The sequence below is a fragment of the Apus apus genome, chromosome 1 (genome assembly GCF_020740795.1).
Source record: "Apus apus isolate bApuApu2 chromosome 1, bApuApu2.pri.cur, whole genome shotgun sequence".
Taxonomy (NCBI): domain Eukaryota; kingdom Metazoa; phylum Chordata; class Aves; order Apodiformes; family Apodidae; genus Apus; species Apus apus.
The window spans coordinates 20,406,535-20,429,388 of record NC_067282.1 but is presented as its reverse complement, the minus strand read 5'-3'; the positions used below and the strand labels follow the sequence as shown (position 1 = coordinate 20,429,388).

The 22,854-nt window shown below is 40.4% G+C and overlaps 1 protein-coding gene across 6 annotated transcripts in view; it reads left to right on the top strand.

Annotated features, from left to right (window-relative positions):
* Positions 1-22,854, top strand: part of ATP8A2 (ATPase phospholipid transporting 8A2) — a 333,209-nt gene that overhangs the window by 287,519 nt on the left and 22,836 nt on the right. For all 6 annotated transcript variants that reach the window (XM_051638602.1, XM_051638630.1, XM_051638621.1 and 3 more), the window contains 2 exons: positions 8,728-8,816; positions 14,690-14,794. In XM_051638602.1, coding sequence (XP_051494562.1) covers positions 8,728-8,816; positions 14,690-14,794 — 194 coding nt within the window. The remainder of the gene's footprint in view (positions 1-8,727; positions 8,817-14,689; positions 14,795-22,854) is intronic.

Here is a 22,854-nt window from a genome sequence, read left to right as displayed (position 1 = left end):
AGTTCAAGGCCAGGTTGGATGGGGCTTTGAGCAGCCTGGTCTGGTGAAAGGTCTTCCCTGCTTATGCAGAGGGATTGGAGCTAGATGATCTTTCAGATCCCTTCCAACCCAAACCTTCTATGATTCTATTACCATATTTCCTGTGTTTTCCCTGACTTTTAAACACATACCCAAATTCATACCATGAAACCTTGGCAGAGATGAAATAAGACCAGGGTTTCTGAAAATTACCTTTCTGCTCTTAACAGAGCACCTTTTTACTCAGGGATGCTACTTAGCTAATGCTGGGGAGGACGGAGTATCTTGAACCAAATGTGTTTTATGTGAAGAAGCCAATGCTGTTGCAGTAGCACAGTTGGAAGATTTTAACAAACAAATCCAGGAAATATGAAGGTTCTGCCTCTTTGTAGGTATAATTTGGCAGGTTATACAAATATCTTATATCTTCATTGGCAAGGAATGTCTTCTGCTAAACATAATTACTTCTTTGGCATTTTAAATTAAAAGATGGGTTATGTAAAGTTTAAATCTTTTCCCCTACTGCTTTCATGATAAAGGCACAGTTATTTAATAAGGGCAGCTACTATAGAAGAGTGGTTACTATTAAAACCGGCACAGAAGTTGTTAAAGGCACCAGACAAGAGTGATTACATGCTGAACATTACTTCAAAAGGAGAAACAGCATGTAATGTATTAGCTCAGACTAGTGTAGAATGATATTTGTAGATTTATTTTTTTAAAAAACTAGAAGGACAATTAGCACCTGGTGTCATTTCCCTAAAGATGTACAGAGGTATTTCATCCACTTTTAAGTACTTTTAGTAAAATTTCAGGAATCCACTTACATTCATTTCTGTGGAGCATGATTTTACTGCAAATTTTTAACCATAAGTCTTCTCAAAATGACTTTGAAGAAGCATTCATTTACACTTTTAGTTGAGGTTAATGTAACCAATAATGAAAAAGAATTGATAGACTGCATGAAATTGCATTGAAGTTTACACTGCCGGTGAACCATAAAATCAAATTAAAACACCACCTGATTAATTTTCTTAATTCTCTGCTATCAGAGTAAAAATGGAGAGTAACATGGGCAGGTTTCTTGTTCAGTTGGTACTGTTGTATACTAATTAAGTAATGAGATACAGTATTTTTTCTCAGGCAAGGCTGCTTATGTAGAATATGTTTTAGCTAACACAAAGCAGAGGTTAGTAACACCCTTTGCAACACGTTTGGCCAGTGATATATATTTATGTATCAAATACTAATTTCTGTACATTACGTTAAGAAATTGAATAAAAATAGTTTGCTAACTTTCCATATTCCTCCATTATGGAAAAACAGTTCCTAACAAGGCAAATAAAAGGAAGCAGAAGATCTGAGGGTTGCAGTGTGCTCCTATAGTGTTACAGCTCTCGCTAGTTTCTCCACAATCACGGAAGTGAAGCTCATTGTTTTGGTTTTCTTTTTCCTTTTGAATATACTGATTTTTGGTTTTGTAGCTTTGTATTGCCAAACTGGAATTTTCTGATCATGGAAGAGCATCAAGCAAGTTTTTGTCTTTTTTGAGTTGCCATTTTATTTTTCTGGGTTTTCTGTTCTTTAGTTTGTGTTTCCGTGCTTTCTTTTAAGCCTTTTAGCTAGCATCTTCTTTAACAAAAAGCTTCTTGACCAGGACCCATATTTCAAAATACTTTGGGCTTTACTAGGAGGGCAAAGTATGTAACTTTGTGATACTGTGTTGCCATTTTTATTTTTGCTCGAAGTACTGCTCCTGTCATCCCTCCCTACATATACATATCCAGGTATTACATTAAAATTACCAATAACTGTGATAACTATGTTGTGGAAGCTAGACAGTGGATAGATTTCTTACTCTAGACTTCCATATGGTTTTAAGTATGACTGGCAAAATAAAGGGGAAGGGGTAAAATATCTGAGTGAAGGATCTGATTTTTTTCCTTTCCTCTTTTACTACTCTCAAGGGGATATGGCTGTATGAGTGGAGACTGGGAGAGGGAAGAAATAGGTTGGAGACTGGACCAATGTGTCACTGTGTTAAATCCAGCCAGCCAGTGAGGTCATTGTTTTCATCTGAGTCATTTTAGAATGAAAACTCTTACATTATGGAAAACATTGCACATCTTTATTTCAGACATGGAAATATTCAGCCAACCTTTCAGAGGTAGAGCTCCACTGATTTCATTTGAGGTACTCCTGAATCCCAGTGGTGTAAGCAGGAGTGGAAATAAAATTCTTTTGCCTCATTTTTTCAACGCTTTGCCACTAATCCAAAGGGGTCATTCTTTAGGCACATTTCCAGCCAAGATGCATGTTGAAGAGGGAGCTGGTAAATACGTTGATCACACCTGTCAGTCCTGATTCTAGTAAATCTGTCCAGCCTGGAGCTGGTCACAGTTATATTAGGGGAAAAAGTTCTTAAGCACCGACTCATGTCGAAGCTGGATTATGTTCCAACATGCACAGGAAAATTCTTGAGACTGCATTCTTGGATATTGATTGTATTTCATACTCAGGCTCCAGTAGGTGCAGTCTCTGTGTAGTGTGATTTAACTGAGGGACTTGGGCAATTGATTTGTGTGACCATGAGTAAACTCTTGTCATCTTTCTGCCCTTGGGTTTTAATATATTTGGTCTTTAAGGTAGGTCTTATATTTGTAGCACTTCAAGGATCTCGTATAATACAGTAAGTATAACAAAATTTGTGTGTTTTGTACAATGTAACATCATGGGGAAGAGATAGTGATCATTCCCTATAAGCTGATAGACACAACAGGAGGTTTTGACTGAATCTACATAATGCTGTTTTATTATTTAAAGTGGGAGAAATCCATTGCTGGTTGATGTCTTCAGAATAGTTTATGAAAAATAGATTGCTCTATGACACAATGTATTCCAGTTGTTGCATGGCACGTGCTTACGTTGTTAGTGTGTGGCAAGTCCTTTGCTTCCTTAAGATCTACTCAGCCACTTGGTTGATAAAGATTTAATATTTTTGTCCTTTCAAGTTAAAACTTCAAGATGTTTTAAAACAAGAAAACTGTCCAGTGCTGGCACTGAAACACTTAAGACCTCAGTCTTAAGAGGACCCAGAATGCTCAGAGGATGCCATTTCCTAAAGGAAAAAAGGGCTGGGTGCTGGTCTGCAAACTGTATAAATGCATCAGATATTTGCAGGTTGCACAGGGATACCATTCATATCTATTATAGTTTTTCTATGCGTGGAATCTGTTCCTCTTCCTACTGAAGTTAGACTTCAGACTTACTCATGAAAAGCATTGAAAAAATAAAACCACAACAAAAAGCCAATACCTGCAGCAAAGATGTCAAAGATACAACATCACTAGAAGAGCAACAATTTCAAGATTAGTGTGTGTTTAACTTTCTACTGCAAGTATTTTCTGGACCTTTAAAGCAGTTTCTGAATCAACCCTGTTGCTGCAGAGCAAATGAAAGACAGTCTTTCCCAGGAATCAAGGAGTTTCCAGAGTAAAGTAGGAGCATTGCTATAATGTGTCCCAGTGTTAATGCCCAATCACAAAGAGTAATATATTTGTACACACACCTTGCCATCAAGTGAGGCACTGGGACTTCAAGATACATGGAGTGGGATAGTTTGCCCAAGCTAGCAGCACCCTCTCATCAGTGGGAAAATGACAGAGACCCTAGGAGTGGTGCATCAGAGAGGTGGACTGAGGCTGGCTTTGAAGAAGACTGTCCTCCTTGTACTCCTTGACTGAATAACAAATGTGCTTTCAAGTCACTTGCCTAGCATGGGATGGGAGCAGAGTCACCAACCGGGATCCTCCTCCCCCAGCTTTAGCCCTTCTTAAGTGGTGAGCTCAGAGTCACTGGTCTAGAATTGATGGAGGAGAGGTACTAGCAGAGATGTCTACCAGGTGCATCTCAGTTGACTGCCTTAAGGTGGGGTTAACTGCCTCTTGATGATTCACTGCTTTCTGCTTTGGTTATCGGGGCAGTGCAGATGAAGCAGCAGGACCAAGAGTCCTGAAGTTGCACCTGCAGCTCCAGCCACATCTGTTGTCAGCTGGATCCTTCAGTGTCATAGATGTCTAGATCAACAGTATCTCAGTGATGGCAGTGAATGTTTCTTTTGCTATTATCATGTGTCAACACCTCACAATAATCATGTAGCCATCCTCTACCTGTCTTCTTTCCCCAGTGCTGCCCAAGGCAGTGCCATGCTATTGTCTGTTTGACTAGTGAGGACCAAAGTGACCTGACTGTGGTCACTTGACTGCAGGTTGGACTTGGATCTCTAGTGTATAAAAGTGGCATTTGACATCATAATTGAGGAACCTGTTGGGTCCTTATCCATGCCTTGTGGAGAGAGCTACGATCAGGATCCAGGCACACTTGCAATAATAGTTTCTGTCACACTGTCAATATAAAGCCAGCTGTTTCCATCATGATCTTATGCTTTTTCTATCCATTTTTTATTAGTTAGGATGCATGGATATAGGAGAAAATGAAGTAATAAAAAGTATTTATTATTCAATATATTAATTTACATTTTATCTCACTTTTCATGAATTATGTAAGATGATTGAGATCCCTGTGTGGTTTGTCTGAATCATGTACTGAACCCTGGTTGTCCAACCATGCTATGGTAAGGCTACCAAAACAGTGTGGATAACTGACTTCCCACCCCTGAGCCCTTCTGGCCTTGTTTTTCCCCTTTCAAGTTGTGTTGAAAATAGTGTCACCATCTATTGGTAGAGAAGTAAACTTTGAATGATGCATATTTGCATATTAAGAAAGAGTAGTAAAATGGAGAAAAGAGTTTGAAACTTATTCTGCATTGTAATTTAAGATTTTTTGAAGCAACCTATTTCCTGCTGGTTGATAGGCTTTTATAGAGCATGTTCTTGACTTAAAGCCAACAAACAAAGCAGAAGAAAACTTAACCTAGGCTTTCTAAAATAATAATACAGAGCAGATCTTACGAGTCATTCTGATGGGCCAGTACTATTGCTTTTTTGTTGCTGTGTTTAAAAAAAAAAAAAAAAGAAACTACTTACCCTTACAAAACAAGTTTATGAGAGGTTAAAGGTACTAGGACTTAAATTTTCACTCCTCAGTCGGAATAACTGAAGCAAAGGTTTTTTTATTTCTTGTTCCTAGTATTTTGTTTTAACAAATGTTGTCACTCCTCAGTGATTTTATTGTGGCAGCCTTGTCAGTGCTTGGAAGTCAGTCTACTAATTGTAGTAGTATTTTAGGCATCTTCAGCAGGAGGACTTGCATTAGGTTTTGGGGTGCCATGTGATTAATGGTTTCTGGTAGTTTGCTTTGGATGTGCTAGTCACTAATGTTTACAGCAGTAGAGTAAAAATTACTTAGCTGCGTATCATGGGGCCTGTGTGATGACAGAGCTGGTCAAATTTTGAATTTGTTTAAAAAACAAACTATTTCTTCTCCTCCTCCCTTTGACCTTCTAAAAAAAGATTTTAAATTGTGGTGGTTCCTGCTCAGTAGCTCCGCTTTTCTTATCTGGACAAGATAACTGGTAGCTGAAGGGTGGGTATGGCAATGCCATGTACTTCAGCCCTGTGTTCACTGCTCTCATGAGTAGCTGAACAACTGGAATGGAGCACAGCAACAGCTGTGGAGCCTGAGGAGTGCTTTGCTGTGATATGTAGGTGTTCTTACTATGGCTCCTGTTCGTAAACCCTGCCCTCTATCCTGCAAGTTGGAGAATATCCTAGGAATACTGTCTGTGGGTGTCCCCAGAATGTGTTAGGTGATTTCTGTCCCGTGAGCAGATGGTGGAACCCTGCCGGAGAGGAGGCAGAGTTCAGAGGCAGAGCTGTGCATGCAAGACAAACCAGTTCCCTGGCATGCAGCATAGCAGTCATGCAACTGAGAGGAAACCAGAGATGAGCAGGGAAGGAATCTTTTAGCAGAGCTCAGGAATGGAGTAAAATCTTGGAGCGGGTTATGTGGAAAAAGACTTGCCAGTAGTGAGTGTCTGACAGGGTTCAGAAGAGATGGATAGTTTTACTGTTACGGTGCAGGTTTTGGACTCTACTGTAGTAAAATGTATAATTGCAGGCAAAAAGTATTTGCCTTGACATTTTTTTGGTGTTGAGCTGGTTAGCATGTGACATGTCCAAATTCATAGCCATTGACCGAGATGTCAACATTTATAACAACAGTAATAGCATTTAAACTTCTACTGAATGCTTACTCAGATTGTTCTGCACTTTGGAAGTGTGTTGGGTTGCTTTCAGCTAGAAAAGCGAAAAGTGGAACATAAAATATTTGAAGCAAAAATAGCAAAAAATGCATTGAGAACACTGTGGCCGTGTTGAGCCTTTAATCGCACAGTCGATGGAAGGATGGTCAGTGGAAATGCTGATGTAATTAGATTGCTAGTGCTTGCAGGGTCACAGCCAAATAAAAGCAAAGCATGGGAATAAATCTCATTATGTTTTGCCACTGTGTTATTACAGTTCAGCTTCTTGGCTAACAGTAAGTTTAAGATTTCCCTCTTATTCCTGCATATCCTTTTCCTTAAATAAGCATAGCTCAAAACTGCCTGTATACTACTGGCATTCTGATATGAAAATAGGCATGAGGGCTCACAAATAACTGAGAGCTGATTCTGGGACTGGAATGTGTTTGCATACTGTCTGTATGGGTGGCAAAGTGTCCATAAATGTTTTAGCACAGTCTAGTTTGCTCTTGGTTTCAGTACAAGATTTACCACTGATCTGTCAGACCAGCAACAACATGGAGGATTTAATATTCAAAAGCCAAAAATGCTTTTGGAAGTACTCGCTACTTGGCAACCTGAGGGCAAGTTGCTGCTAAATATGACTGAGCTGGGCTGGGCAATTTTAAACAGAGATCATCATTGGGAGAAGATGCTAGTTGCTAGTGGTGGTCATCCTGGCAATGCAATGTGGTGGCTTTGCTCAGTTTCAAAGCTTTGCTGTAGAGAGTGGTGGAAATTCCTTCTGTTGCGATCTATCACGTATGTCTTACAAAGGGTATAATCACAAAAGTTGTCTTCTCACAATGTATTTTGAAGGCTAGTAGGTGTTTTGTTTGGTTCCATGTTCTGTAGCTTAACTTCATAGAATCATATAATGGTTTGGGTTAGAAGACACCTTAAAGATGATCTAGATCCAACCCCCCTGCATTGTCAAGGACACCTCCTACTAGACCAGGTTGTTTGGAGCCAACCTGCCCTTGAACACTTACAGGCATGGGGCAACCACAACTTCTCTGAGCAACCTGTTCCAGTATCTCACCACCCTCACAGAAAATAATTTCTTCTCAATGTCTGATCTAAATCTCCCTTCTTGACGTTTTAATCCATTACCTCCTGTCCTCTCACTCCAGGCCCTTGTAAAAAGTACCTCCCCAGCTTTCTTGTAGGCCACTTTCAGGTACTGGAAGGTTGCTATGAGGTCCCTCTGGACCCTTCTTTTCTCCAGGCTGAGACAAACTTTTTTTTTCAGACCACCTTTGTTTGTAAAATGCTCTGACACTTGAGCCTGATGGACTGCTACTTTCTTGTGTGCTGCAGGGACAGCTGAGCCTTTATGCTGGGGAGGCAGCTGCTTTAGTTCAACGTCCATGGGTATAGGCCTCCCTGCCATCAGCAATGTCACACATGGATGTCTGTAGAGTCATGTGTATTGTATGTGACATACAAAATATTGCCAAGTAGAGTTTTGGGGAAGGGATGTGGCAGTGTCTGTAACTGGCAAGGGAACCAGATGTGGCTAACCACTGGAAATGCTGTTGACACCTTTCAGTGCCTGTTTTAATTGTGTGCTGTGCCGGGGTCATTACAGAAAAAAAAAAATAAATCCATTTCTAATGTGGTAGAGAACCTAAATTATTCTTATAGGAACTGTGTGTGTGGATGCAAGAAGTGGTGAGGCTATCTCAAGTCTTCCTTGTAGCAAACCTGGGCCTTAGTCATCATTATTTTATCTGTAAAAGATTCTAATTACCTAAGATAGCAGTAAATAGTGCTATATTCCAACATTGTTCCATAGCTATATGTGTATCCTGAGACTTCCAGGGCTTCCAGATATCTTCCTTCTCAAATCCTACTGAGCTTTTTCTTCGAGCATTACAACAATGAGAAAAATGCAAACGTAAACTTTGAGCTCTTTGTTTGTAAAAAAAGTCATTTGTGGGACAGGAGTGAGTCTTTCCCACTCTGCGTTTCAGGCAGCAGTAGTTTGAACAGGAAGTGCTGTATTTAAGTGGAATATGACTGAAACATTTTAGTGTAAAGTGTTTGTGTTTTTCAGGTCAGTCTGTTGCTGCTCTGAGACTTAGAACAGTGGGTAGAAAGAGAGTAAGCAAAGAGCAAAAAAGATAGTTAAACGTGCAAGCTGAACATATTTACGATGCACTTAATGAGTGAAAATATCTCTGCCTGGATCCAAAAAGTGGACAGTTTGGTCAAAGGAATTATTTTTTTAATTCTAAGGAATTTGAGAACATAAAGAATTACCATGATGAGAAATGGCATTGCTGTTTGTTAATTATATGCCTAAATTCTGCTAGGATTAATGAGACTTACCACCACCATGTTTCAACATCATCTAGATCATGGCTGCAGTACCTGTTTGATGCCATTACTCTACCTTTTCCTTGTACACAACCACTTAACACGTAATGGTTTGAATATGCTAATGATTTTTGTTTGTTTCACAGGCTGGAATGGTGCTAAGATGTGGATACTTCTGGTTTGGCTTGTTTCTCGTGCCCACTGCGTGCCTTGTTAAAGACGTGGCATGGACAGCGTAAGTCCCAAACCAGTCCTCTTGGTGTTGTAGGAATTATTCTGTGTGCACAAGTTGTCCTGTCCAGCATTGTTCTGTAACGAGCTAAGAAGCCTTTCAGTGAATGCAAACTGGTGATATTAATTTGAAAGATCTCTGAGCAAAGTCAAGTGAGAGTCATTTCTCACCTGCCAATGCAGCCGGCAATGTGAGAGAATTAATAGTGAGTCCTGAACCTGAAGGAGGCAGTCTTGTCTGAGTAAAGATGATGATTATTTGTGTTGTGTACCCTTTAGCTGAAGGCAAATTTTAATGAGACATCAGAGATTTCCTGTTTCTACAAAGGAGCAAATAATTAATTCAATTTGACTAAGGTTAGGTAGAAAGTAAAAATGTTGCACTCTAATCCATACCAGTAACCTCCCAGTTCTTTTTAAGCTTCTTTTTGGTTTCTCCTTCCACAGTGGGTCCTCCAGGACTTAACTGAGAGAAGAGCAATGCTCTGCACTCTATGTTTGAAATGAAGTCTTAACAATTCCTTCCCTGCCCAGGGAGGAGGAACAAGCCTTGTGAAATACAAGCCTGTGTAATCCCCTTCCCTCAAAACTGTGGTTTCAAAGCATTGCAGAAGGAAAGCAATTTCAACAATTTGATTTAAAGAGAAGCAACTCACAATCTCTACCATTGCAACTTGAAATGCAGAAGTATGACTTTCATTTAGAACTTCTCATGTTTTGTTCAGCTTGCTTTTAAGTGTCTTAAGCACCAAAGCTTTCATCCTTTCCCTTGGAAAGCTGTGTTAAACCAAGAAGGCTTTATTGCATGGATATGTAATAACTTCATGCAAGGAGGACAGAGGACCCAGGCCATTCCAACTCTGGGGCAAAAAGGCAGATCCTAGGTGGTGTTGAAAAGGGAGTATGGGTTAGCTTGTCACTTGTCACAAAGGCTTTAAGTGAAGATTATTAGAATCATAAACTCATTTTGGTTGAAAAAAAGCTTTAGGATCACAGAGTCCAACCAGAAACCTAACACTGCCAACTCTGCCGATCTTCTTTACAGAAAAATGCAGAAAATACAGGAGGGAGGAAAGCAGGAAGTTTCCCAAACACAGGTGTAAAAGGATAAATCAGGTCATATGCATATATCTGAAAATATTTTTTTCTTCCTACGGGGTTGATAGTACAGCTAAATTAAACTGGTAGTAGGCAAATCTACCAATCAGTAAATACTTCTTAAATGTTTTCCTAATTTATTCCTCAGCTTAATTTTCACGAGCTACGCTGCTAAAATTAAAACTAGGTGCCATAGTGTAACATTTCTGTTGGGGCCAAACCAAGACTTAACAGTCTAGCACACTAAAGGGTTTTTTGTTACACTCATTAAAATTCTCCAATAGAAAATTACTTTAAAATTCTAAAGCTGAGGCTAAAATGTTTAAATGTATATATTTAGCTGTGTCTGTGATCTGATTTTTAAAGCTCTGGAAAAAAAAGTCTTAGGATTTGTTCAGCATAACAGGCCCTGCTCCTGTGTCAGGCATTCTTTAAAATTGCCTGCTTAGAAGCCAGTCGGACTACTTTTGTTATTAAAGCTGAATAGGTGCTGAACTGTTTGCAGCATTGCGGCTCATATTTAGATGGTCCAAGATTATGCTTTAGTTCTTGAGATGTTTTCATCATAGTTGAATGTCCCAAAGTTGTCCTCTGTTCTTATCAGTTCTCGACAGAATTACACAAGAATTGTAAAACAGGCCAGACCAAGGCAGGCTCATCCTCAGCTATTACTCATTTAAAACTCTGTTACTGACTCAGCCTGCTTTTTAATATTTCTTAGAGAAATCTCAGCAACATAATCCTTTCCGTGGTTTAGACCAAGAATGTACAGAGATTGTGAAGCCCTCAAGACAAACTTGTATGATTGATGTACTGGATATTTTCCCAACAGATTTTAAACAGGCGGCTCCTATCAACATTAAGTAAAAAATCTGTTCTCTGAGCAGAACTTCTTTTTTTAACCCATCACTGAAAAATTAACACCATTAACGTTTTAACTAGGATAAATGAAATGACACCACTATCAGCATTGCCATATGGAAGGAGTAGAGGTCTGTTTCCTTTCCGAGAGGCTTGCCATTGAAAACTTGAGCCCAAAGACACTGGAAATCAGCCAGCAGATTTCCACAGCAGTGGTTATACCACATTGCTGTCTGTAATTCAGCAGAATCTGGTTTTGGCCATAAAATTCCAGCAGCTCTGACTTCTCATGGTCATGGAATTTATCCCTTTGAGTTTCTTTTAGACATGAAGCATGTGTCCCCAAAAAGAACATCCATGTAGCCCAAAAGGTACATACCTAATTTCAGTACAAAATACTGCCATAAAACCATAAATACAGTACAGAGTTTTCTTCTGGAAGAAGGTTACGAGGGATACAAAAGTGTTTCAAACCCATACAGATTTATTTTTGTAAACTGCTGTGTTGCATCCACTATCAAAACTTGTAATGCTGGAAGCAACAGCTAGTTTTACATGATCCCTTTGTTACACAGGCTACAGTTGTCAACACACCTCTTATCTCCCATGTTCTCTGCAGCTCCAGGGTTTATTTTTTTTCCTTCTTTCTTAAGTTGATCGGGGAAATGCGAAAACTCTTTAAAAAACAGAAGGAAGCTTATTATTAATACATGGCTGCAATACTACATTGTTAGCTTTGGTCCACTACACTGAGTTAAGTGGATTTGTTTTGGTTTTTGCCTTATAAAAGTCCCAGTTGTGCTACCACTGAAATGAGCAGAGTTTAATAAGGTGAGTGCTTCCTCACAGTTGGCACATGTCACTTGAATACATACCACTGGTGCTAGGAAATACCAAAATAACTGAGCCACAAAGCTATGTGGGAATCATAAAAACACAGAGCATATTCCAGCAAAATTAGGCAAGAATTCATTAATAATTGATGGCTCAATACTTAGTGTTACAGCAAAAAATTTCCTGAGCCTTCAAATTTTTGTCAAAATCTTCATGATCTTTACTTTTACCATTGGGAAGAGACATGTTGCACTTGATAGGTTTGCAGTGTGAATAAGAGAGAAGGTACCAGGAGCTCTTCCCATCCTCGCACACACTTGCAGTCCCTGGAACACAAGACTCCTAACATGGTGTTGAGGTTAATGAGCCAGAGTAGAGGTGTCACCATGTTTAAAAAAAGTTTATGAATGTAATTGCACATCTCCCTGGCAGATTCCAGCCTCCTGAACCCCCTAAATATCCACCTAGGGCAATGAAGTGAAGCTACACACTTTCCTGGCTTGGAAGGCAAAGGGCCACCCAAAATACAAAGATAACCTTTTACCTGTTCTTATGGTCTGGCATCTAATATCCCAGTCTGTGAGAGGAAAGTGAGTTTGTCTTCGTGTAACACGTTGGCTTTCAGCTGAACAGGAGCATTGAACATGAGCTAATAATTTGTTGAGGGCTGATCATGTATCCAGGGCTGCTTATAAAGTACAAGGTAAAAGCTAAGACTCCTACCTGTCGTCTTCTGTATGAAAAGTTAATAATGTGCTGTTGTGAAAAAAATTATGAAGTATCCAATCCTGTTGCCAGCAGTCCAAGGAATATTTGCAGTTGTCTTTGATGGGAGCAAGCCCAGACTCTGAGGCAATTGAAATGCTATATTTCAGTATTTGTTTTTGGAGAAACACATGGATAGGTTAGCTCAGGCCCTTTTATAAATATTTAATTACTGACTTTTCCATGGATGCTCTTGCTTCTAAGTGAAGGAGTGACTCAATGCATAATATTTACCTGTGGGTTTATTGTTGATTTATGGATAGCCAGCCACAGCAGAGCCCATATATTTCATCATTTCACACTACTTACAAAATATATCAGTACCCCTGACATCAGGACAACAGTATTTTTTCCATATTATGAAATACCAGTGCTATGTTTCCTTGTGCTGGGCTGCACTAATTGGACTTTGTTGCTCAGACTCTATTCTGTTAAATTTTGAATTCAGGATTTACACTAAGGGAAAAGGAAAACATCTCTGATCTCTTCTGCTGGATGGCAAGATGAACATACAGTCTTGGGAGAGATTGGATATCTTGGGGATTTGTGTTCTGATCTATGGGAAAACTTGTTATAAAGGATTTTTACAAGTTCCAAACGTGCTCAGTGTTCAAATTTGCAATAGTAGGTATAGCCTCTTTAAAACGTAAGATATGAGTTTAAGGTCAAATTTTCAATGTATTTACTCAAGTTAAAGAGTGTGATAGTGAAGTCAGCTGTAAAGATTGTAAGAATTAATAGCTCAAATCTTTCTTATTTTAATTGCTGTAGTTTTTCTTCCTCAAAGAGGAGACCAATCTGATCATTAGTCTATCTAGTTATAGGAACTTGAATCTAACTAACTTCTGTGCAGCTATTTGTAATCTTACATTCTTGAAACATTAGGCATTTAAAAAATACCCTTGCTACAGATTTCTTCCATCATAGTACATTGGCATTCCCTTGCAAACAACACACCTTTGGTGGTTTGTTTTAATAGGCTGCTTTTCTGACTACAACCTGATACTGTTTACTTCCAGAGTTTGCTCTGCTTTGTTTTTTGTTGTTCACTTCTTTCCTCTTAAATGCAGATGTGTTTTGAAAGGTAGTTTTCATTTTAGTTTCTCATCCAGCAATGCAAACTCCAGAGGACTTGGATAACAGTATTAATATCAAAGCACAGTAATCTAAAATAGTATAGGCAAGGATGTTATGGTCTTTGTTTCTTATTCCCTATGGAAGTAATAACAAGAGTACTGCTTTTTAAAAATGCATCTTCATTATATTTTAATTACGTATACATTAGTTGCTATTTTCCTGCTAGTGGGAGTTTGATGTTGTTTTACATCACTGGTGGAAAATTATAGTGTCTCCATGTAAGGTTTTTGTAAAACATGTAAAGAAGTTTTTGCCATCCCTAGAGTTGAAGAATGTTATTTTAATATCGTGAAGCAAGTGATGTCTGAGCCAACTTGGGTCCATCTTGTTTTTAGGTTTACTGTGCAGTCACATGCAGATCAATATTATCTCTTGGGACGCTTGTCCTCCTTCGAGTGACACAAAAGAGGAAGCTGATCAAAAACTGCCCATTGGAGAAAGATTCCTGTGTTCTTTATTATTGCTTTGTACATGTTGAGACAGAAGGAACTAGATTTTCTCTTTAGATCAAGGTAATTTAGGTATACTAGCACTGGAGCAGAAGGTGAAACTGGGAAAAAATGGTCCAGGTCTCTTCACAGCAGACGTGGCTGTCCAAATTTTTGTTGTGTGTGTGGTACACAGATTGCTCTTTGAATTCCCAAGCTGAGAAAACAGGACACAGCCAGTCTTGTTGCTGTCACTCTGAAAGCTCAGCGGGAAAAGAAGTGCCTTTCCAAGTCATGTGAGACTGATAAATGAAAATAAAGGGGCTTGAATGGCAATTATCATCTGAGACTCTCCTCAGGTTTTCAGAGGAGTGCCATGCATAGCTCAAAAGACAGAGTGGAATCATGTTTTACTGCCATGAATATTCAATGAATCCCAGCTCTTTTGTTTGAACGCTGGGCCCTGAGCAGTCCCACGGCAGCAGTGTCAGGGCTCCACAGTCCTGCAGCTTTGCTGCTTGCTTGGAGCGTTGTGTGGAAGCTGAGTTCTGCTGAATTTGAAGTCCTTCTGGTTTCTCATTTCTTATGTAGTATTTCCCAGGTTTTTTGAACCCAGACTGACATACATTGTGCCATGTTTCCTAAATCCTCCAAGGGAAGGCTCCGTGCCTCTCAGAGGAGAAGTAAAATGAGGGGTTTGTAGCAAAACAAATGTTCACTTGGCTTTTTTGTTTTGTTTTTCCTTGTGGTACAGGGCCAGGCATACCTACCATAAAACTTTGCTGGAGCAAGTTCAGGAGTTGGAGACGAAGACGAGAGAGCTGGGAAAAGCCATGCTTCGTGACAGTAATGGAAAGAGGTGGGGCAAGTCTGTGCTAATGTTTAAAACAGACCCTTCTTTTCCTCTCTCCTTACTATTTCTCATTCACCATTGAAACCTGATTCCAGATGGGATAAGAAGTCTTCTCTCCTATTCATTTATTGTTGTTCCTTTTCATATATGTCTGTTGCCCCAGCTGAAATCAGCCCTTCCAATTTCATTTCTCCAGGGTTATTGCTGTGAGGCTGTATTAGAAACTGTATGTCAGTTTCCTGCCTGGTAACATGTAGTGCTTTTACCTGGCCACTGGATCAGACTGTTTTTGAAGAACTTTGTTGCTTGTCATCAAAAAAAAAAAAAAATCTGATAACCATGTTAGGGGAGAGAACTGTCCGTGACTCGGGATATGCAGAGAGTTAGACTGTAGCTAAAAGGAGAACTGGCCAATCCAGTGTACCCTGCAACCTCATTCAGGTTCACCTAAAGTGTTTTTTTATGCTTTTGCTTTTTTCCACTGCAGCTTACAGGCCCCTGCTTTCAGAGTTCTCAGTTTCTCGTTGTGCCTCTCCCTTACATCCATGCCATATGGACTTGAACATATTGCTATTATTGAATCTTTCATTGTAAGGGGAGAGTATGTGTTGTGTGGGAACTTTTGTCTCTTCTGAAAGAAGCTAAAGAAAACAATAGTGAGGCTTTTGCATCCAACAGTTTCATTTACCATCTCAGAATACGGTTCTGCATCAGCTGGTCGGAAAAGCTCCCCAAGTTCAAAAAGGTTTTAGAACTAACTCTTCTGTTCCTTATACAATATGGCACCACATGACTTGCTAAGAAACTACATGATCATTAAACTGGATTTTAGCAAACCTTCTAAACTAGCAAACTGAGTGGAATGGGGCTTTTAAAAGATTTTGTTCTTCTGGGGCAGGGTCATCCTTTGAGCCTTTGATGTCTATTCTAAGGTAAACTAATTGCCATATTGTAGCTGTTGCTAAGAGGAGCAGATAGTAGATTTTTTTTCAGCTGAACTCATGAGTTAATAAGCACTTTTTTTTTTTAGGGAAAATTTTCAGGACAGGAATTTACCAAGATTATAGAAAACTCAAAAGCTTTAAAAAAATGTTTGTGTGAACTTTAATGTGTTTATAAGATTTCTTTAGTGACCAGAGTTCACTTCTTGGAGGCCAAGATAAAGTAAACACAGTGTTATTGATTAGGATCACTTCAAAACACTCGGTATGTTCAGTTTTTATTATGAGTAATTTTTCTGCTGTAACTTTTGGATCCTACAAAACACAGTTTATAAATTGTGCTTACTTGCAAAAGTCACAAACTGCATGTCAAATAATTTTAAAAGAAAAGGCAAACTTTGCAGCACTGGTCAACAAATGCAGTCTTCTATGCCACAATTCAAACCAGCAAAGATGCCTGAAATCAGGCATTTTGTTTAAAATGAGCTTTGTTTTTGGAGGGCTGAGTGGTCACCTTGAAATCAGTTGGAGCCAAAGTGCTTGGTTCCAAAATCAGGTCAGCCTCCTGGGCAAGAAATATGTAACTTGGTGTTGTGAGGTCCTGACTAGCAGACTGGTGAGATGCCAGGCGAGTGGAATCCAGGCCAGCAGAAACTGGTGGTTCCCAGGCACACGACTCCGGTAGTATGAGCTACTTGGCTGTTGGTTCCTATCCATGCATAGATGTAAAGTTGCATTGGTGCTAGTTGGTAGCATTTTTGTTTTCCTAACAGTATTCAGTGCCAGTTCTTGAGAGCTCAAGAGGAGAATGAGTCAGCTTTTTGCCTGATGAGTCTCTGGGTGGGTTGACATGCTGTTAGTAGAGAGACAGTTAGCATTTGATCTGTTTATATGTGCATGTGTGTGTCTCCAGTAACTTGATGGGTTTTTTCTCTGTTTACACACTGTCCTGACTTTCTGTAAATGTAATGGCCATGTTGTAATTCATTCATACACTGCATGTTTTCATAGCCTTTGATTTTATTGCATTCTCACTGAAAACTTTCATCTGCATTCCTCCTCCATATAGCTTCACTTCATTCTCAAAACGTTTGCATGGAGATGATGTAAGGAATCTCTTCTGGCCCTCCTTCCCATTCTCCCTCCCCCTTCTTTCCATGCATTTGTTTGTTCTCCTTCCTAATTGCTCCCAGATTTTCTGGGTGGTCCATCTGTGAACTAGATAATGGTAGAGTGCCTCTGCCTCTAGGAGCTGGTGTGCTGTGCTTGTGATGTGGCCTCCTGAGTGCTCTTCAGAGTTGTTCTGTCTTTTATCTCTTTTGTTTGTCTCTTGGCTCTTTCACACCTGCTAGAAATCGTGTGCTTGTCCAAAGGGAAGGGTGAGGGTGGGAAAGAGGCAGAGTGAGAACTTTCTGCAGTTAGAGCCTCTCTGGTTCATGTTCTTAATTTTTAAAAAAATTTCCTTGAAGCTAGTGGAAATGAGGACTGCTGAGATGGTCTCCCCTCCTGCCCGCAGTCCCATTGCTCTTGAGATTTGACCCTATGCAGGAAAGGAAGGTAACCAGTCTTCTGATTTCTATTGCAAAGTGGAGAGTTTGTTAAAACTGCAACAGTTCTGTCCATCACCTCCAAGTAACAGTGTTAGCTCTTGGTTAGAAGTGTTCCTGAAAACATATCCATTAGGTGTTGGTTTGTTCAGGCAGCTGTGGAAGATGAGCTGGCTGTCGTCAAGGTCTATTTTCTTGGCCCACATCGCGGATGCTATTTTTGTTCAGTGTTCTTCACAAACAAACAAGAAAAAAATCACACCCAATTACAGATAAGAGAAGGATTTAGGGAGCTAATTGCTTTTATCATTGCCTAGACCTTAGACAGAAAAATGAGGTGCAAGATCTGGATGTTTAGGATTAATCTGCTAAATAAAAAGCAATTCACAAAGGCCAGAAAGCAGTGAGTGCATCCAGGCTTGCACAACAGGGTGCCAACAGTTTTCTGTGGCTCAGCTGAATTTCTAGGAAATGTGAACGGGGTAGTACCTGGGTCTTCATTGCACTTGGGGAAGGAATGTTGGGAGATGTACATGTGCCACTTAATACCTAAATACACCTGTAGGTGTTCACCCTGCCAGCTGTTCTTGCTAGACACACTTCTTCAAGTTAGTAAAAAATGTCTTCGCTAGTGCTCTTTATATCCTTCTGAATTTTAGCCCCCTGAAACAGTTTCTAAAAATGGAATTTGCTTGTATTGATCTAAAAAAGTAAGTGCCAATTTTTGCCTTTCCCATGGCAGGGAGCAAAAGCAAGGCAAGTGGTAGATCAGGGAGTGTCTGGTCCATGCAGGCAAAAGTGTCAGCACCCTGAGAACTACAGCTGAGTCCCAAAAACCTTGCAAATACCATCAGGGTGAGGCTTGGAGGTTATATCAAGTATATTATTCTGAGCTACAAAGGGTCCTGTTCTCATTTCTCTATCTCATGTGGCAGCTAAAAACTTCCATGAAAAGTAAGCTGGAATGATTGCAAAATCAGGTGGTTCCAGGAGCAGGGGGATTTCATCAGGGGAAACAAGTATCTGGAAAACTGGCAATGCCACAAATAGCTTGAGAAGCAGAGGGAGTGTGCAGTAAGGGGCTGGTGATGGATCCCATGCCATGCTTGCCTGCCTGCTTGTGGAAGATGAGTACCTGCACTGCCCCCCCCAAGCCTGGCACCCGGCACGCTGGGCTGGACTCCAGCCCAGCTGTGATGTGAGCAAGCCTTGGTGCAGGAAGGGAGAGCAGCTCCCTGCCACTCTCAAGTAACAAAGAGCAGGATTTAACACTAAATTTACGTGAATTTGGAGAGGTGAGAGGGGCAGCTCATGTGCCAAAGCAAACATGGACATGTGGAGACACCTGCCCAGCAGACCTAATCATGTTAACATGCAAGATTTACAGAAAGAAAACAAACACTGTTTTTTCTACAGGTTTGTATTCAAAAGTGGCTTTGAGTTCAGCTGCAGAGATTTTTGTGTCTTTAAATAAATTTACAACTAAATCTTGGCTCATAAAGGGCCAAATCTTCAAGTCCTCATTCACTTTTCACTCCATCTAACCTCTCATTGAAGTCAGCAGGAGTTCAGGTGGAGTAAAGCCTGATTAGGGACCAAAGCAAACTTTACTTTGGAAACTCATGTCACTTTATTGCTCCACTGCCCAACTAATGGAGAGCAAGCAAAGCTGTGCAGCACTCTCTTTGTGACAGTAGATTTCCTGTTTCAGAGGGTGTCCCTGTCTTGGAATTGCCAGAGAGCTGCCTTTGAAGTAGCTTTTTGGTTGTTTCTCTGTTCTATTTTTAATCGGTCAGTGGCTGAAATTAGAAGATTAGATACTGAAGAACAATGTAACTTTCATAATATGCAGATTTCCCAATGAGCTGAAGGGCCTGTCTGGGGTGCTGCAGAAAGTGCCTACATCACTGAAGTACTGGGAAGGATTTCTTTGAATTATTCAAAAATCTGGGAGGCAGTGTCTTTTCTTTAACAAAGAGGAAGGGGAAGGACTACAGAACCAGCAAGGTCCAGCTGTGAGTAACAAGGAAGGGCTGCAATGTACTTTTGCCCAGCACTTTTCAGTATGCCTCTTCAGTCTTGCTGTTTTCAGATGCCCACTGCCACCTCTTTCATGTCCATTTCATAAACAGGTTTTTGATGTACATAAAACACAGTGGAGAGACCTTGGAGAGCTGCCGTCTTCAACAAGGAGACCCACTGGTAGAGATTCTTTCTTTTAAGTGCTTTTCACCAATCTAACTCTGTTGCTTTAGTGAAACATGCACGACCAGCTCTCACCCTGAGAGTGAGCTGTCTTATTTATCTTAGCCTTGGTTTTATTTGGTGGAACAGGGCAGATGTCTATCTCATTTCAATAGCTGCGTGACCTGGTGGGAAATTAGTGGGCTGAAACTGGTACAGATGGAGACTTGCTCACTGCACAGGTCCCTGGGAAGAAGTGAGAGGAGAACGTGGGAAACCTGAGTTGGGATTGTGGCTGTGCGCAGAGCTGAGAGCAGCAGAGCCTCAGCCTTGTGCTGACAGGAGCAGAAATGGTAAAACAGACTTAACTTTTCTCTTAACAAACCCATGAATGAGCTGAAGGTCTGATCTCATGGTTCCTGAAGAAGAGGCAAGCTTTTTCATTAAGATCAAGAGAAACAAGGCTTGGGCTCATTATATATCAAAGCACTTTGTCTCTTTATTGATGCATTTCAAATTGCATTCACTTGAATAGGGAGACTGTGCCAGTAAGGCCCCTTCATATCAGAGGGTACAATGCATCTTATCTGAAACAAACTGTCTTAAATTTTCAGCTGGTTAAATGGCACTGGATGTTTGGAGCCAAATTCTTGTTTCATGAATGTGTTGACTTCCACCTATTTACTCAGGATATGCAGGACTGTGATCTGAATCCGGCCCATCCAGTGCAGCAGAGCATAAGATGGAGTTGAAGAAGGGAGAGCTGTATTTTGGTTTTGAGGTTTCAGGGTCTTTTTATCAGTTTTTCCAGATGTTCTTCACACTATTTCTGGGAAGCAAAGGCAAGATATCTCCACCAGCATACACAACAAAGTGACTGGCATATTTATTATTTTTTCCTTGCAGCTTTTCTAATAAAAAGAGGTTAGAATCCTTTTCCTAGCAAAAAGCATATAAACTTGTATCAGTAGGGCTTTTTTAAATTATTTTATTCCATATGGCAAACATCCGTGTACAGTAGGTGGAAAACGCATAATTTTGTTTTATTTTACACTTGTCCCTTTCTCTTTCCCTCCTGTCCCATGTCAGTAATGAATCATCATGTTGTTTTCTCATTTTAATATGTATTGTTTAATTTCTGGCATTTCTAACTCTGGTGTGTGAGGTTCTTGAAGTTACTAAGTTTGATGTTGCTCTGAGCTGAGCAGTGTGGAGGCTGAAGCAGAGGTGGGATGGCACTAGCACTGGGGACCCAAGTGCCCCAGCTTTTAGTGCAAACCAGTTGGAGCTGACATGCCCCTTCTTCGGTGCAGTTAATTATTTCACATCCTGATTGTGCCTGTCTCATAACCTTGAGGAAGATCCAGTGCACAAATAGGGTTAAAACTTGGTGACCTGGAGAAGGATTTAGAGCTGTGATCAAATCTGCTAGCAAAGCCAGAGTTGACGGAGGTACAGTATCAGCACAAAGGCCAAAACAAAGCTGTAAATTGAAAGGAAAGATTAGAAAAAAGAGAACATAAAATGAGAGTTAAAACTGATTAAGGGGCCAGTCTCCTTGATGACTAATCCTGAGCTACTGGGTTGGGCACCAGGGATCTCCACAGGGGAGAGGAGAAATCTTCACTCCAGGCTGCACAGCAGGAGAACTGCTCCGTAACAGCTAGTCCAGCCTAATGGCTTCAGCAGTCTGCCTTGGCTTCTCCACTGGCTAAGCCAGTCTGGGAAGAGGGGCAGGACAGCCTGCATTCACACCTCTGATTTGTGGCAAAGAATGAGGTACAAAGTTATGTGTACCAAGGACGAAGAAAACCAAACTTGTACTAGGTATTATTTTTTTTAGTGGACAGTTAGAAAATAATTAAAAGCTTAAAGGAAAGAAATGCATTTTTTTTACAGATCAACCAAATGTCCTGGGATTAGCTCTAAGGTGTATCCAGATACTTGCAAAGTTTAAGTTTTTATTGTTGCCCTGAACTGTTTTCTTTTTTCCCTAAAGAGAAAGAAGAAAAAACTTGATGGGAGTTTTGAGTTTTTGAGCACAGAAGTAATTTTTACTTCCATCAAAGTATGTAAGTAGACTTTTTAAAACTGGAAAGTTGGATTTTAGAAAACAAAACAGAACAAACCACTTTACATAGAGACCAAGCATGGAAAACTTCAACCTCCAAGGTGACTACTTCTGAAAAAATTAGTAGGAAAAGAATGTCACAAATGCAGCTGTATTGCCACCTTATCTGTAGAGGATATGACCAAGCACCCACTAGAGTAAGTGCAAAGTGAGGCACTTACGGACAAGAAGTAAACAGCACTGATACCAAAAGGAGGGTAGCTGGAAAGCAGGAAGCCACATTTAGCCTTTTCTGCTTCTCAGGCATTTATATTGAGTCAATTTCCACATTTTGGAAAGGCTGAATGCAAAACTGGGCAGCTCTAACTTTGTGTCAAGTTAGTTGGCTTTGGGACAGCTGACAATAATGCCTGCCCCCTCTGTATAATGAAATGCATAAACACATGCTTAATGTTTGCAGGGTTTAGAAATGGAAGGCACCCTAAACAGAAAGAGATCTCATTTATTATTTTCTTAGGGTTGTTGCTTTTCTGAGAGGCTTGTGATGTTTACTATCTGCTTTTTTATATGCTATTTTTAAAAGGTGCTTGGTAATACTGGCTTCTGTTTAAAAAGGTAGTCTTGGAAAGAAGTTTAACAGCTTCAAAACTGAAGGCTTGAATGGATGGTCCAAGTGATTTTAGGAGTAAAAGGAGTGATCTGTTTGGCTTTCTGCCTTGTTAATATCAAAAGAAAATGTAAATAATGCTTTCTTGTCACCAGAAGGAAAAGCTTTGTCCTGTTTCCAGCTGTACAGCTTTAAGGACCAACTTCCAGTAGTGAGACACTGGAACAGGTTATGCAGGGAGGCTGTGGAAGCCCCCACCCTGGAAGTGTTCAGGGCCAGATTGGATGGGGCTTTGAGCAACCTGGTTTAGTGTGAAGTGTCCCTGCCCATGCAGGGGGCTTGGAACTAGATGATCTTTTAGATCCCTTCCATCCCAAACCATTCTATGATTCTATGATATGGTAACTTGAAGCAGATTTTTTGGGATTGGAGTAGAGAATTTGGTCCCAGAACTCTACACTCAGCCCAGGTGCTGCACACAGGGCTGGCTGAACCTCGTGACACCATGGCTTTGCCTGTCTGCTGTTGCAGGATGGTTCTGCCACTGGCATGAGGTGATGTGGCAACATGGGTAGACTTGCATGCACCTGACAGGGGACCTGCTGCTGAATGCTGGCTGCAGGCTGTTCTTCGTGCTGGGGCCCTGCATTCCTGTAATAAGAAAGAAAAGCTGCTTCCATGCCAAATCACAAGCTGTAACAACACTGTTTTTCCAG